At 39.4% G+C, this 14,565-nt stretch overlaps 1 protein-coding gene across 3 annotated transcripts in view; it reads right to left on the bottom strand.

The window, feature by feature from the left end:
- The window catches only part of LOC128698048 (uncharacterized), a 76,287-nt gene that overhangs the window by 8,795 nt on the left and 52,927 nt on the right, over positions 1-14,565 (bottom strand). For all 3 annotated transcript variants that reach the window (XM_070097585.1, XM_070097586.1, XM_053790110.2), the window contains 2 exons: positions 8,765-8,908; positions 6,359-6,564 (listed from right to left, as the gene is read on the bottom strand). In XM_070097585.1, the coding sequence (XP_069953686.1) occupies positions 6,359-6,564; positions 8,765-8,908 (350 nt within the window). The remainder of the gene's footprint in view (positions 1-6,358; positions 6,565-8,764; positions 8,909-14,565) is intronic.

Here is a 14,565-nt window from a genome sequence, read left to right as displayed (position 1 = left end):
TCTCCATTCACTCCCATCAAACACGCTCACGCATGCCTGCTGGAAGTCCAAGCCCCTCGCACACAAAACCTCCTTTACCCCCTCCCTCCAACCTTTCCTAGGCCGACCCTTACCCCGCCTTCCTTCCACTACAGACTGATACACTCTTGAAGTCACTGTTTCGCTCCATTCTCTCTACATGTCCGAGCCAAACCACCTCAACAACCCTTCCTCAGCCCTCTGGACAACAGTTTTGGTAATCCCGCACCTCCTCCTAACTTCCAAACTACGAATTCTCTGCATTATATTCACACCACACATTGCCCTCAGACATGACATCTCCACTGCCTCCAGCCTTCTCCTCGCTGCAACATTCATCACCCATGCTTCACACCCATATAAGAGCGTTGGTAAAACTATACTCTCATACATTCCCCTCTTTGCCTCCAAGGACAAAGTTCTTTGTCTCCACAGCCTCCTAAGTGCACCACTCGCCCTTTTCCCCTCATCAATTCTATGATTCACCTCATCTTTCATAGACCCATCCGCTGACATGTCCACTCCCAAATATCTGAATACATTCACCTCCTCCACTCTCTCTCCCTCCAATCTGATATCCAATCTTTCATCACCTAATCTTTTTGTTATCCTCATAACCTTACTCTTTCCTGTATTCACTTTTAATTTTCTTCTTTTGCACACCCTACCAAATTCATCCACCAATCTCTGCAACTTCTCTTCAGAATCTCCCAAGAGCAGTGTCATCAGCAAAGAGCAACTGTGACAACTCCCACTTTATGTGTGATTCTTTATCTTTCAACTCCACACCTCTTGCCAAGACCCTCGCATTTACTTCTCTTACAACCCCATCTATAAATATATTAAACAACCATGGTGACATCACACATCCTTGTCTAAGGCCTACTTTTACTGGGAAATAATTTCCCTCTTTCCTACCTACTCTAACCTGAGCCTCACTATCCTCATAAAAACTCTTCACTGCTTTCAGTAACCTACCTCCTACACCATACACCTGCAACATCTGCCACATTGACCCCCTATCCACCCTGTCATACGCCTTTTCCAAATCCATAAATGCTATACATGTGAACAGTATTTAGATAAAGGTAGGGAAGATTTTATTGCATTTATGGATTTAGAAAAGGCATACAATAAGAGTGGATAGGGGAGCAATGTGGTAGACGTTACAAGTACAGTGGACCCTCGACCAACGATGGCATCGTATAACGTTAAATCCGACTAGTGATACATTTTAATGCAAAAATTTTGCCTCAACTAGCTCTAAAAAACTCAACCAACGCAATTCGTTCCATTCGAGACGCGTCCACGTGTGGCCTGAGCGCGCCTCACTTGTCCCGTGGGTGCCAGTGTTTACAAGCCAGCCACTGCGGTCGCATCCAAACATACAATCGGAACATTTCATATTATCACAGCGTTTTTAGTGATTGCACCTGCAAAATAAGTCACCATGGACCCCAAGAAAGCTTCTAGTGCCATCCCTGTGATAAAAAGGGTGAGAATTAGTATGGAAATTAAGAAAGATTTTGAAGTGTTTGGGGCTAACCCTGAGATGCCTATGCCAGTTGTGGAATCCATTGTGCCTACTTCAAAGATTAAGGAAATGTGTGCAAAGTGGGTTGAACTGCAAACCTTTATGGATGAAAATCACCCTAACACAGCTATTGCAAGCTGTGCTAGTGACTATTACAATGACAATGTTATGGCCCATTTTAGACAAATCTTAAAGGAACAGGAGGTACAGAGCTCTATGGACAGATATGTTGTGCGACAGAGGTCCAGTGACTCAAGCTGGTCCTAGTGGCATTAAAAGAAGAAGGGAAGTAACCCCGGAAAAGGACTTGACACCTCAAGTCCTAATGGAAGGGGGATTCCCCTTCTAAACACTAACACCATCCACACTCTCCCCTCCTCCCATCCCATCAATAACCACCTGATCTTCAATAAAGGTAAGTGTCATGTAATTGTACATGTCTTCTTCAGTTTGTATGTATTAAAATTAATATTTCATGTGGTAAAAATTTTTTTTTCAATACTTTGGGGTTTCAGGAACGGATTAATTTGATTTCCATTATTTCTTATGGGGAAAATTAACTCAACTAATGATGAGCTCTCAGGAACGGATTAATATCGTTGGTAGAGGGTCCACTGTATATGGAATAGGTGGTAAGTTACTAAATGCTGTAAAGAGTTTTTATGAGGATAGTGAGGCTCAGGTTAGGGTGTGTAGAAGAGAAGGAGACTACTTCCCAGTAAAAGTAGATCTTAGACAGGGATGTGTAATGTCACTATGGTTGTTTAATATATTTATAGATGGGGTTGTAAAAGAAGTAAATGCTAGGGTGTCCGGAAGAGGGGCGAGATTAAATTATAGGGAATTAAATACAAAATGGGAATTGACAGTTACTTTTTGCTGATGATACTGTGCTTATGGGAGATTCTAAAGAAAAATTGCAAAGGTTAGTAGACGAGTTTAGGAGTGTGTGTATAGGTAGAAAGTTGGAAGTGAACACAGAAAAGAGTAAGGTGATGAGGGTATCAAATGATTTAGATAAAGAAAAATTGGGTATCAAATTGGGGAGGAGGAGTATGGAAGAAGTGAATGTTTTCAGATATTTGGGAGTTGACGTGTCAACGGATGGATTTATGAAGGATGAGGTTACCCATAGAATTGATGAAGGAAAAAAGGCGAGTGGTGCGTTGAGGTATATGTGGAGACAAAAAAACGTTATCTATGGAGGCAAAGAAGGGAATGTATGAAAGTATAGTAGTACCAACACTCTTATATGGGTGTGAAGCTTGGGTTGTAAATGCTGCAGCGAGGAGGCGGTTGGAGGCAGTGGAGATGTCCTGTCTAAGGGCAATGTGTGGTGTGAATATTATGCAGAAAATTCGGAGTGTGGAAATTAGGTGTGGAGTTAATAAAAGTATTAGTCAGAAGGCTGAAGAGGGGTTGTTGAGGTTGTTTGGTCATTTAGAGAATGGATCAAAGTAGAATGACATGGAGAGCGTATAAATCTGTAGGGGAAGGAAGGCAGGGTAGGGGTCGTCGTCGAAAAGGTTGGAGGGAGGGGATAGAGGAGGTTTTGTGGGCGAGGGGCTTGGACTTCCAGCAAGCATGCGTGAGCGTGTTAGATACGAGTGAATGGAGACTAATGGTATTTGGGACCTGACGAGCTGTTGGAGTGTAAGCAGGGTAATATTTAGTGAAGGGATTCAGGGAAACCAGTTTTTTTATATAGCCGGACTTGAGTCCTGGAACTGGGAAGTACAATGCCTGCACTTTAAAGGAGGGGTTTGGGATCTTGGCAGTTTGGAGGGATATGTTGTGTATCTTTATATGTATATACTACTTCTAAACTGTCGTATTCTGAGCACTTCTGCAAAAACAGTGATAATGTGTGAGTGAGGTGAAAGTGTTGAATGATGAAAGTATTTTCTTTGTGGGGATTTTTTCTTTTTTTGGGTCACCCTGCCTCGGTGGAAGACGGCCGACTTGAGAAAAAAAATAGTAATAATAATAACAGTAAGGAGAAACTTCAAAAGGCTGCCAGTAGATGGCACCACCATCAGCAAAACATTGGTAACCACTACTAGTACACTTTTTACCTGTCTAAACTTTAGTCTATTAGTATTATGTTAAGTCTGCCCGAAATGCCTCAGCATGATAGAGGCTTACTTTGCTCCAATCATATTATGATATGTAAACACACATTGTAACTTTTGCAAAGAAATAAATATTTTATTTATTTATTTATTTATTTAAGGAACCTTCCCTGAGGGAGAAGTTCGCATCCTGAAATTTCTTTTGTATCCAGAAGCAAAAAAATCGACTGAGCGACGGTTCGTATCCTGAAAAATTCGCATGGTGGGGCGTTCGTAAGCCGAGGTTCCACTGTACATCACAGTGAACTACAATTACATTAACATTTTTTTTGTTTTTACAACTTGGAGGGGGTGAGGAGAGAAAGAGAATGAAAGAATGAAAGAAAAAAAGAAAAAAGAAAAAAAAGAAAAAAGAGAAAAAAAGAAAAAGGAAAAAAAAGTAAAGAAAAAAAAAGAAAAAGAAAAAAGGGGAAAAAAAAGAAGGAAAAAAATAAAAAGAGAAATGAAGTTTGCCATTTTTGGGGGGTTAAAGCAACAACTCAATTTTTCCCACAAGTTTTTTTTAGCATCTTGCACCAAGTTTTTAGGAATGTAATTACCTTGTTAATTGACAGTCTATGGCATTTGGGAGTGGAAGTGTCGGTGGATGGGTATATAAAGGACAAGGTAAACGACGGAATTAACCCTTTGACTGTCGCGGCCATATATATACGTCTTACGAGGTACCGTGTTTGACGTATATATACTCAAATTCTAGTGGCTTCAAATCAAGCAGGAGAAAGCTGGTAGGCCCACATGTGAGAGAATGGGTCTGTGTGCACCACATAAAAAAAAATCCTGGAGCACGCAGTGCATAATGAGAAAAAAAAAACTTAGACCGTTTTTTTTAATTAAAATGCTGACTTTGTGGTCTATTTTCGTGTAGTATTTATGATTGTATTCTCATTTTCTTGGTCTCATTTGATAGAATGGAAAGCATATGATAGAAAAAAGAGATGATTTCGATTGATTTTACTATAAAAAGAACCTGGAAATGGAGCTCAAAGTGGGGGAAATGTTTGATTTTTGCCGATGTTCAAAAATAAACAAATGACATCATTGTCCAATATATGTCCAACTAGCCATTCTAATATGCAGTCATGAATGGGTTGATGTTATTTAAACAATTATTACAGTATTAGAGTAGTCTGCATAATAGTAAATCTTTATTTTTTGTTTGAATAAAAATTCAAAATAGAAAGCAAGAGTAATATCAGAGGGGCCTGGAGACATGACTGATGAACAAAGAAAATGTTATTTTAGAGCCAGGAATGTCTGCATTGTTCATTCTGGAGATTATTTTGAAATTGTCATTTTTTAATTTTCGTGAAATTGGCTAAATTGCAAATTTCTGACCACGTTATTGGGTAGTTGAAATTGGTAAATGGGCAGTTTCTTGTACTCAATCGATAGAAAAAACGGAGTTCTAAAGAAATAGCTATGAGTTTGGTCGACTGGAACAATGGAATTAGCCGAAAATAGGGCTCAAAGTGGGCGAAATCGCCGATTTGTAAATATCACCAAGGTCGCTAGCTTCGCGAGAGCTTAATTCCGTCAGTTTTCCATCAAATTTCGTTTTTTTTGGTGTCATTACAATCGGGAAAAGATTCTCTATCATTTCACAAGAAAAAATAATTTTTTTTTTTTTTTAAATTTTGCGACACCAGGAGACACTTCAGGATTGGGGGTTGCGACAGTCAAGGGGTTAACAAAGGGGAAAAAGATAAGTGGTGCACTGAGGTATCTATGGAGACACAACGTTATCAATGGAGGCAAAGAAGGGATGTACGAGAGTATAGTGGTACCAACATCTTACATGGGTGTGAATCATGGGTTGTGAATGTTGCAGCAAGGAGGAGGCTGGAGGCAGTGAAGATGATGTGTCTGAGGGCAATGTGTAGTAGAAATATTATGCAGAGAATTAGTAGTGTGGAAATTAGGAGGCATGGAGAAAAAGTATTATTCAGAGGGCTGAGGATGGGGGGAAGGTTGAGGTGGTTTGGTCATTTAGAGGATGGAGCAAAATAGGATGATTTGGAGGGTGTATAAATCTGTAGTGGAGGTTAAGGGAGGGGTAGGGAGTCACCCTGTGAATGGATGGAGGGGGTAAAGGAAGTTTTGTGTGCAAAGGGCTTAGACATACAGCAGGCACGTGCAAGTGTGATAGATAGGAGTCAGTGGAGATGAATGGTTTTTGGGATTTGACGAGCTGTTGGAGTGGGAGTAGGGTAATATTTTGTGAAGGATTCAGGGAAACTGGTTAGCTGGACTTGAATCCTCAAGGTGGAAAGTACATCACTCTAAAGGAGGGGTTTGGGGTATTTGCCCTTTACAGTGACATCTAAATTGTAGTATCTGTGTGCCTCTGGCAAGACAGTGATATTCTGAATGATGGTGAAAGTATTTCTTTTTCAGATCACCCTGTCTTGGTGGGAGACAGCCAGCGTGGTACGAAAAAATATACACATTATGAAGAGGAAAGCATTAACCCACAAGGGTCATACAGCATGCAAGGAAGAGAAGATTATTCCAATTCATTGGAGCAAAAGCCCTTGACTGGCATAAAGGCACTCCCACCTCCTTGAAGAGACAGTTATTAAAGATGTCTAACATTCTTAGTACACTACACTATCTCCCATAAAATGTTAGGAATCAATTAACGGAAACACTAGTGAGTGTTAATTTTTGCTCTTACCGATGAGTTGCCATCTCAGCCAGAAAGATATCGTTAGATGAGTCGTGGTTATTGGTGACAATGCCTTGCATGTGTGTTAAGGCTGCAGGATCCAGCAGTGTGGGCATAAAGGGACCAGTGAGGACCCCTAACGGCACAAAAGCATTAATTGTACTTGACACCACCCGCAGAGTTACTTGAACTATAGCACCAGCATCTTCAAATTCCTTTAAACAGACAAAGGTGTTTATTAAGACTTGTGTTAGGTAAATCAATTTTATGATTATTTCTTTTTTTTTTTTTCGAAGGAAGATGTGAAAGATATGTTAAAAACATGCAAAATTATGAAGAGCAATGCTTGAAAAAATAAAAAAGATGAAATGTTTATAAAGCACAGTGAACATTCTTAATAAACTAGTACATTTAAGCTTCTTTATGAAAAATGTCTTTACATACTTTTTTCAAGAATACCACCAATCCTAAATTCAAAATACTCTGGTATTCAAGGTTAAATTATATTAATTTTTTAATACAAAAAATTAAAGCCAAATGAAAAAAGTTATCAAAAGCTGTGTAATGTTTGCCAGTAAAAAAAAAAAATAGCTCAAAACAAGTACCATACACCAGTGAAACGTTCTAAATATTCCCAATGAACTATACTGTTCTTTGGAACAGAATACTAGTATTGTAAGAATAGTACCATACAGTATTGTAAGAATAATACTGGTACTGTACAGTACTGGTACTGTATAGTACTGTAAGAAGAGTACTAGCACTGCACAGTACTGTGAGAAGAGTACTAGTACTGCACAGTACTGTAAGAGTACTAGCACTGCACAGTACTGTGAGAAGAGTACTAGTACTGCACAGTACTGTGAGAAGAGTACTAGTACTGCACAGTACTGTAAGAGTACTAGCACTGCACAGTACTGTGAGAAGAGTACTAGTACTGCACAGTACTGTGAGAAGAGTACTAGTACTGCACAGTACTGTGAGAAGAGGACTAGTACTGCACAGTACTGTGAGAAGAGTACTAGTACTGCACAGTACTGTGAGAAGAGTACTAGTACTGCACAGTACTGTGAGAAGAGGACTAGCACTGCACAGTACTGTGAGAAGAGTACTAGTACTGCACAGTACTGTAAGAGTACTAGCACTGCACAGTACTGTGAGAAGAGTACTAGTACTGCACAGTACTGTGAGAAGAGTACTAGTACTGCACAGTACTGTGAGAAGAGTACTAGTACTGCACAGTACTGTGAGAAGAGTACTAGTACTGCACAGTACTGTGAGAAGAGTACTAGTACTGCACAGTACTGTGAGAAGAGTACTAGTACTGCACAGTACTGTGAGAAGAGGACTAGTACTGCACAGTACTGTGAGAAGAGGACTAGTACTGCACAGTACTGTGAGAAGAGGACTAGTACTGCACAGTACTGTAAGAGGACTAGTACTGCACAGTACTGTAAGAGGACTAGTACTGCACAGTACTGTAAGAGGACTAGTACTGCACAGTACTGTAAGAACAGGACTAGTACTGCACAGTACTGTAAGAACAGGACTAGTACTGCACAGTACTGTAAGAACAGGACTAGTACTGCACAGTACTGTAAGAACAGGACTAGTACTGCACAGTACTGTAAGAACAGTACTAGTACTGCATAATACTGTAAGAACAGTACTAGTACTGCATAGTACTGTAAGAACAGTACTAGTACTGCATAATACTGTAAGAACAGTACTAGTACTGCATAGTACTGTAAGAACAGTACTAGTACTGCACAGTACTGTAAGAACAGTACTAGTACTGCATAGTACTGTAAGAACAGTACTAGTACTGCATAGTACTGTAAGAACAGTACTAGTACTGCATAGTACTGTAAGAACAGTACTAGTACTGCATAATACTGTAAGAACAGTACTAGTACTGCATAATACTGTAAGAACAGTACTAGTACTGCATAGTACTGTAAGAACAGTACTAGTACTGCATAGTACTGTAAGAACAGTACTAGTACTGCATAATACTGTAAGAACAGTACTAGTACTGCATAATACTGTAAGAACAGTACTAGTACTGCATAATACTGTAAGAACAGTACTAGTACTGCATAATACTGTAAGAACAGTACTAGTACTGCACAGTACTGTAAGAACAGTACTAGTACTGCACGAAAGGCCCACAACAGAAGTATTGTAATGGTTAGTCAGTAATCATATACAAGGGTTCATTACCCTCTTGCTTTATGTTAAAGCATAACCCAAAGCCTACCCTTGACCCTGACCTTGAGTATAAGGCATAGGGTGATTCTGCAAGATTTTTTTTGTGGGGAAAAAAAAAGGCACATTTTATATGCCAGAAAATATGGTATATCTAACATATCCAAGTACATGGTTTTCTACAAGTCAATACAAATTATTATTTACCTTGACAATTGTACCTTCTGTTTTGATGTCATGCAGTTCATTAAGATAGGCCATGCACCAGAAATTACCATGGCCAAATAACTTCATAAATCGGCTAAATCTTCTTTTTGGAGACATTTTGAGCACCAACCAGTCACTGACCATCTGCAATAAACATCAACACTAGTAGTTATTACGTATTTTAAGAATACCATGTTATAAATTAAGATACTTACTGCAGCGGAAAGATGATCCCTGAAACCCAATTCAATTAAGATAATTTTTTTTTTATTAAATATACACTCTTGCCAAGATTTCTGAAAAGCAATACATTATGTAACACCCAGTGTTAATGCAAGACACTAGTTTACTTGCATCCTTCCTGTAAGTTTAAAGTAAATGTTCTTAGCCCATAGGGATCACATAGTGCCTTGGGTATGGGAGGCATTTGGGTTTGTTTCATTTTCTTTGATCAATGGCCCCCTCACCAGCATCAACACATCTACCTTGAGGGAACGAGTTCAGCTCTATTACACAGACAAACTTGTTGCGAATGGTGCTTCATATTATAATCAGAACCAACCACTAAACCTGTAAGGGTCATACAGGTGGTGCTTCACAGGGGTCAGTACTGGGGCCCTTGTTGATCAAAATCTACATCAACGACACAGCTGAGGGACTAAACAACGATATAAGTTTGCCGATAACACTAAAATAAACTATCAAATCATTTCTTATGAAGCAAAATTACAGAATGATCTAGATAGGTTGCTGTTGTGGTCAGAGATGTGGCAGGTGTAGTTCGATGTGAACGTTTGTAAGTTTCCTATCCTAAAGAAAACACTACAGCACTTATAAGCTAAACAATGAACATCTTTAGAGTCAATGCAAAAAAGATTTAGCAGAAATTTGAAGTCAGAACAACATTGCATAAGTGTACACAATAAAGCTAATAGAATTCTTTGCTTTATAGCAAGAAGTATAAACAGAAGTCCTAAGGTTATACTTCAACTTTATATATTTGGTTAGACCTCATTTGGATTAGGGTGCTTAGTTGTGGTCTCCACATTAGAGAATGGCCATAAATGCACTGGAAAATACAGAGAAGGCGGCTTATTCCATGTATTAGAAACCTTTCCTACAAAGTACAAGAGAGATGGAAATGGATGAAAAACAGGTTTCAAGATTTGTTTGACACAGTATATGGCAGCCATGAATCACATTAAGGTAAAGTGCTTTTCACTGGTAGCTCTGAAGCAGTTGTGAAATTAAGTGGACACCCTAATTCCAGCCTGGGTGAAGGCTAAAGAAAAGGGAAAACTAGAAAAAGGAGTTACTGCTCCAATTAATAAAAACTGCCACCACTTGCTTTGAGAACACAAAAGGAAATAAAGTTCCAGCAGAAGGAAGAAGAAAAATTTGGGCTAGAGCAGGAAAGACCAATAAGAGTCATAAATCTGAAATGAACTGAAGGAGAATAACAGCTCTTAGCCTGTAAAAAAAAATAAATCAGAGGGTATAATGGTATAATAAAGGAACTGATAGATACTAGCCCTCTGTAGCACAGGCCTTGGGAAGAGAAGCAAGCAGATTTCCAACTCTCAAAAGGATTATTAACCCTTTGAGGGTCGGTCATGTTCAAGTACATCATTGCAGCCAGGGTCGGTCACGTACTTGTACACCTCAATTCTAGCGCCTTCAAATCTGGTGGAAGAAAGCTGGCAGGCCTACATATGAAAGAATGGGTCTGTGTGGTCAGTGTGCACAGTATAAAAAAATCCTGAAGCATGCTGTGTATAACGAGAAAAAAGAAAACTTTGACAGTGTTTTTGGTTTAAAACAGCGACTTTCTAGTGTATTTTTGTATGGTATTTATGGTAGTATTCTAGTTTCCTTGTCTCATTTGATAGAATGGAAGATATATTACAGAAATAGAGATGATTTTGATTGGTTTAACTATTACAAGTACTGTACCTTGAAATTGAGCTCAAAGAAGCAGAAATGATAAATTTTTGTCAATGTTCAAGAGTAAACAAATCAAGCCACACGTCCAATACACGTCAATTGGCGAGTCTAATATTCTTTTACAAGTGCGTTGATATAATTAATACCATTTTTACAGTGATGTAGTAGTACAGTATACATAACAGAAAACCTTCTATTTTCCGTGAGAATAAAAATTTAAAATGGAAAGCAAAAGTAATGTAAAAGGGGCCTAGAGACGTGGCTAATGAACAGATAAAATGTGTCTTGTTTATTCTGGACCCTATTTCGAAATTGGCATCTTTTGAAATTTGTGAAATTGCCAATTTCTGACTGCATTATTGAGTAGTTGAAATCGGTAAATGGGCGGATTTTTGTACTCGGTGGATAGAACAAATGGAGTTCTAGGGAAATAGCTATGATTTTAGTCAACTGCAACATTGGAATTGGCCAAAAAATAGGGCTTAAAGTGGGCAAAATTACCCACTTTGAGACCGCTAACTTCGCAAGAGCATAATTCCGTAAGTTTTCCATCAAGTTTCATACTTTTGGTGTCATTATGATTGGAAAAAGATTCTCTATCATTTCATAAGAACTTTTTTTTTTTTTTTTTTTTTGAAAATTTTTCGACCCTGAGAACGAGTTTGGGAGAGGGCCTCTCGACCCTCAAAGGGTTAAGAGCATCGAGATAAACTTCCGTGGACTCCATACACCTGACTTGAGGATAAAGGAAAATCTATACATACAAGACTTAATTTATTAATGAAAGAAAAAAATACAACACTAACAATTAATATTTGGCACAAATGAACATGAGATCAATTACATTTAAAAACCTGATCAAAATAAAAGCTTCCTCCTTGAAGGCATGTTGGTTGCCAGTGTCGACCCAAACATCAAGGACACGTTATCTTAAATAACTACATCAGGCTTTTAGTGTTATCGTTGTTTACCTCATGCATGTCTTTTAGTTCATTCCATTGTAAAGTTATTTAGGTACAGGTACACAAGCACAACTATCATATAGTGTAAATTACCCAGGATAACCCCCAAAAAAAGTCTGCACATTCATAAGTTAGATTAGGTTAGGTTGTCACCTATCAATAATAATGGGTACCTCTGTTAATTGATTGGTGTGGGTTGCATCTTGGGACAAAACTGACCTAATTTGTCTGAAATGCTCTGCATGTCAAGGAAGAGGCTTTCCATGTGGTAGTATGTAATGATGTCAGCTAGGTCTGTATACTTTGTACATGTACTAGTAGAAATAAAGATATTATTATTATAAGTGACATGATGTCTGGTTAAGAGCATGGGCTGCACAAACCCATCTTTATACACTTCATGTAGTAAGATGGAGAGTTAGAGGTATCAGGAAGATGGAGGAAATATTTTGAGGAATTATTAAATATTGATGAAGATAGGGAAGCTGTGATTTTGTGTATAGGGCAAGGAGGAATAACATCTTGTAGGAGCGAGGAAGAGCCAGTTCTGAGTGTGGGGAAAGTTCATGAGGCAGTGGGTAGAATGAAAGAGGGTAAGGCAGTTGGGATTGATGAGATAAAGATAGAAATGTTAAAAGAAGGTGGGGATATAGTTTTGGAGTGATTGGCGCTTTTATTTAATAAACATATGGAAGAGGGTAAGGTACATAGGTACTGGCAGAGAGCATGCATAGTTCCATTGTATAAAGGCAAATGGGGACAAGAGAGTGAAAAAATTAGAGGGGAATAAGTCTGTTGAGTACACTACCTGATAAAGTGTATGGTAGAGTTATTATTGAAAAAATTAAGAGTATGATGGAGAGTAGGATAGCAGATGAACAAGGAGACTTTAGGAAAGGTAGGGGGGTGAGGGTGGATAGGGGAGCAATGTGGCAGATGTTGCAAATGTATGGAATAGAAGGTAGGTTACTGAAAGCAGTGAAGAGTTTTCATGAGGATAGTGAAGCTCAGATTAGAGTATGTAGGAGAGAGGGAGATTATTTCCTAGTAAAAGTAGGCCTTAGACAAGGATGTGTGATGTCACCATGGTTGTTCAATATATTTATAGATGGGGTTGTAAGAAAAGTGAATGCTCAGGTGTTGGCAAGAGGTGTGGGGTAAAAAGATAAAGAATCTAACACAAAGTAGAGTTGTCACAGTTGCTCTTTGCTGATGGCACTGTGCTTTTGGGAGATTGTGAGGAGAATTTGCCGAGGTTGGTGGATGAGTTTGGTAGGGCATGTAAAAGAAGAAAATTAAAAGTAAATACAGGAAAGAGTAAGGTGATGAGGATAATAAAAAAATTAGGAGACAAAAGATTGGATATCAGATGGGAGGGAGAGAGTACGGAAGAGGTGAATGTATTCAGATATTTAGGAGTGGACATGTCAGCAGATGGGTTTATGAAAGATGAGGTGAATCACAGAACCGATGAGGGGGGGAAAAGGCGAGTGGTGCACTTAGGAGTCCGAAGACAAAGAACTATGTCTATGGAAGCAAAGAGGGAAATGTATGAGAGTACAGCTATACCAACGCTCTTATATGGGTGTGAAACATGGGTGGTGAATGCTGCAACAAGGAGAAGGCTGGAGGCAGTGGAGATGTCATGTCTGAGGGCAATGTGTGATGTGAATATAATGCAGAGAATTCGTAGTTTGGAAATTAGGAGGAGGTGCGGGATTGCCAAAACTATTATCCAAAGGGCTAAGGAGGGATTGTTGAGGTGGTTCAGACATGTAGAGACGATGTAACAAAATAGGATGACTTCGAGAGTATAAATCTGTAGTGGAGGGAAGGCTGGGTAGAAGTCGGCCTAGGAAAGGTTGGAGGGAAGGGGTAAAAGTGGTTTTGTGTGCGAAGGGCTTTGACTTCCAGCAAGCATGTGTGAGCATGATAGATAGGAGCGAATGGAGACAAATGATTTTTAGGAATTGACGTGCTGTTGGAGTGTGAGAAAGGCAACATTTATGAACATAGCCAGGGAAACTGGCAGGCCGGACTTGAGTCCTGGAGATGGGAAGTACAGTGTCTGCATTCTGAAGGAGGGGTGTTAATGTTGCACTTTTATAACTATAGTGTAAGAGCAAATTTGGCAAGATAGTGATGGAGTGAATGATGAAAGTTTTTCTTTTTCAGACCACACTTTCTTGGTGGGAGAAAGCTGATGTGTTAATAACAGGTGAACCGCTAAATCCACACGAGTCAAAAAAGATATGCAAGAAAATGATAGCCCAACACAATCCCATCTCCCTCTTCTAGCAGAGCGCAAGGTGCCCTCTCTTCCTCTTCCAGCAGAGCGCAAGGCTCTTGCTCTTCATTGCAACCCGTCGTATCAATCTACTGTATGCGACGTCAATGGCACAGACGGAAGAAATGCAATGATTTGCCACAACTCTGTAGAGGGTTAAGTAGAAACTACTCCCTCTATCAGCATGATGGAGGGGATTTGTGAAGGAAATGGCGACAATTTGGTGGAGGGGGAGGAAGAGGAATGGAGAGATGCTGAGGATGTTCTCTTTTAGAAAAAAAAAATAAATATAACAGCAGTGTACTGCTACCCTATTCCATACAATAGTTTAAAAGTGGGAACAAAATCTGACTGTTTTCCTGTCACATTCCATTACACAGGATGGATTTCCCCTGTGACATTCCATCACACAGGATGGGTTTTCCCCCATCACATTCCATCACACAGGATGGGCTTTCCCCATCACATTCCATCATGCAGGATGGGCTTTCCCTGTCACATTCCATCACACAGGATGGGTTTCAGATGCACATTCCATCACAAAGGATGGGTGCTCATACAGTGTTGCAATCTGTCAGCCTGAGTCTGGAGACTACAGTAGGGAAGGG

Source organism: Cherax quadricarinatus, chromosome 58 (genome assembly GCF_038502225.1).
Source record: "Cherax quadricarinatus isolate ZL_2023a chromosome 58, ASM3850222v1, whole genome shotgun sequence".
In the NCBI taxonomy this organism is placed as follows: domain Eukaryota; kingdom Metazoa; phylum Arthropoda; class Malacostraca; order Decapoda; family Parastacidae; genus Cherax; species Cherax quadricarinatus.
This window is presented reverse-complemented; position numbering and strand designations above follow the sequence as displayed.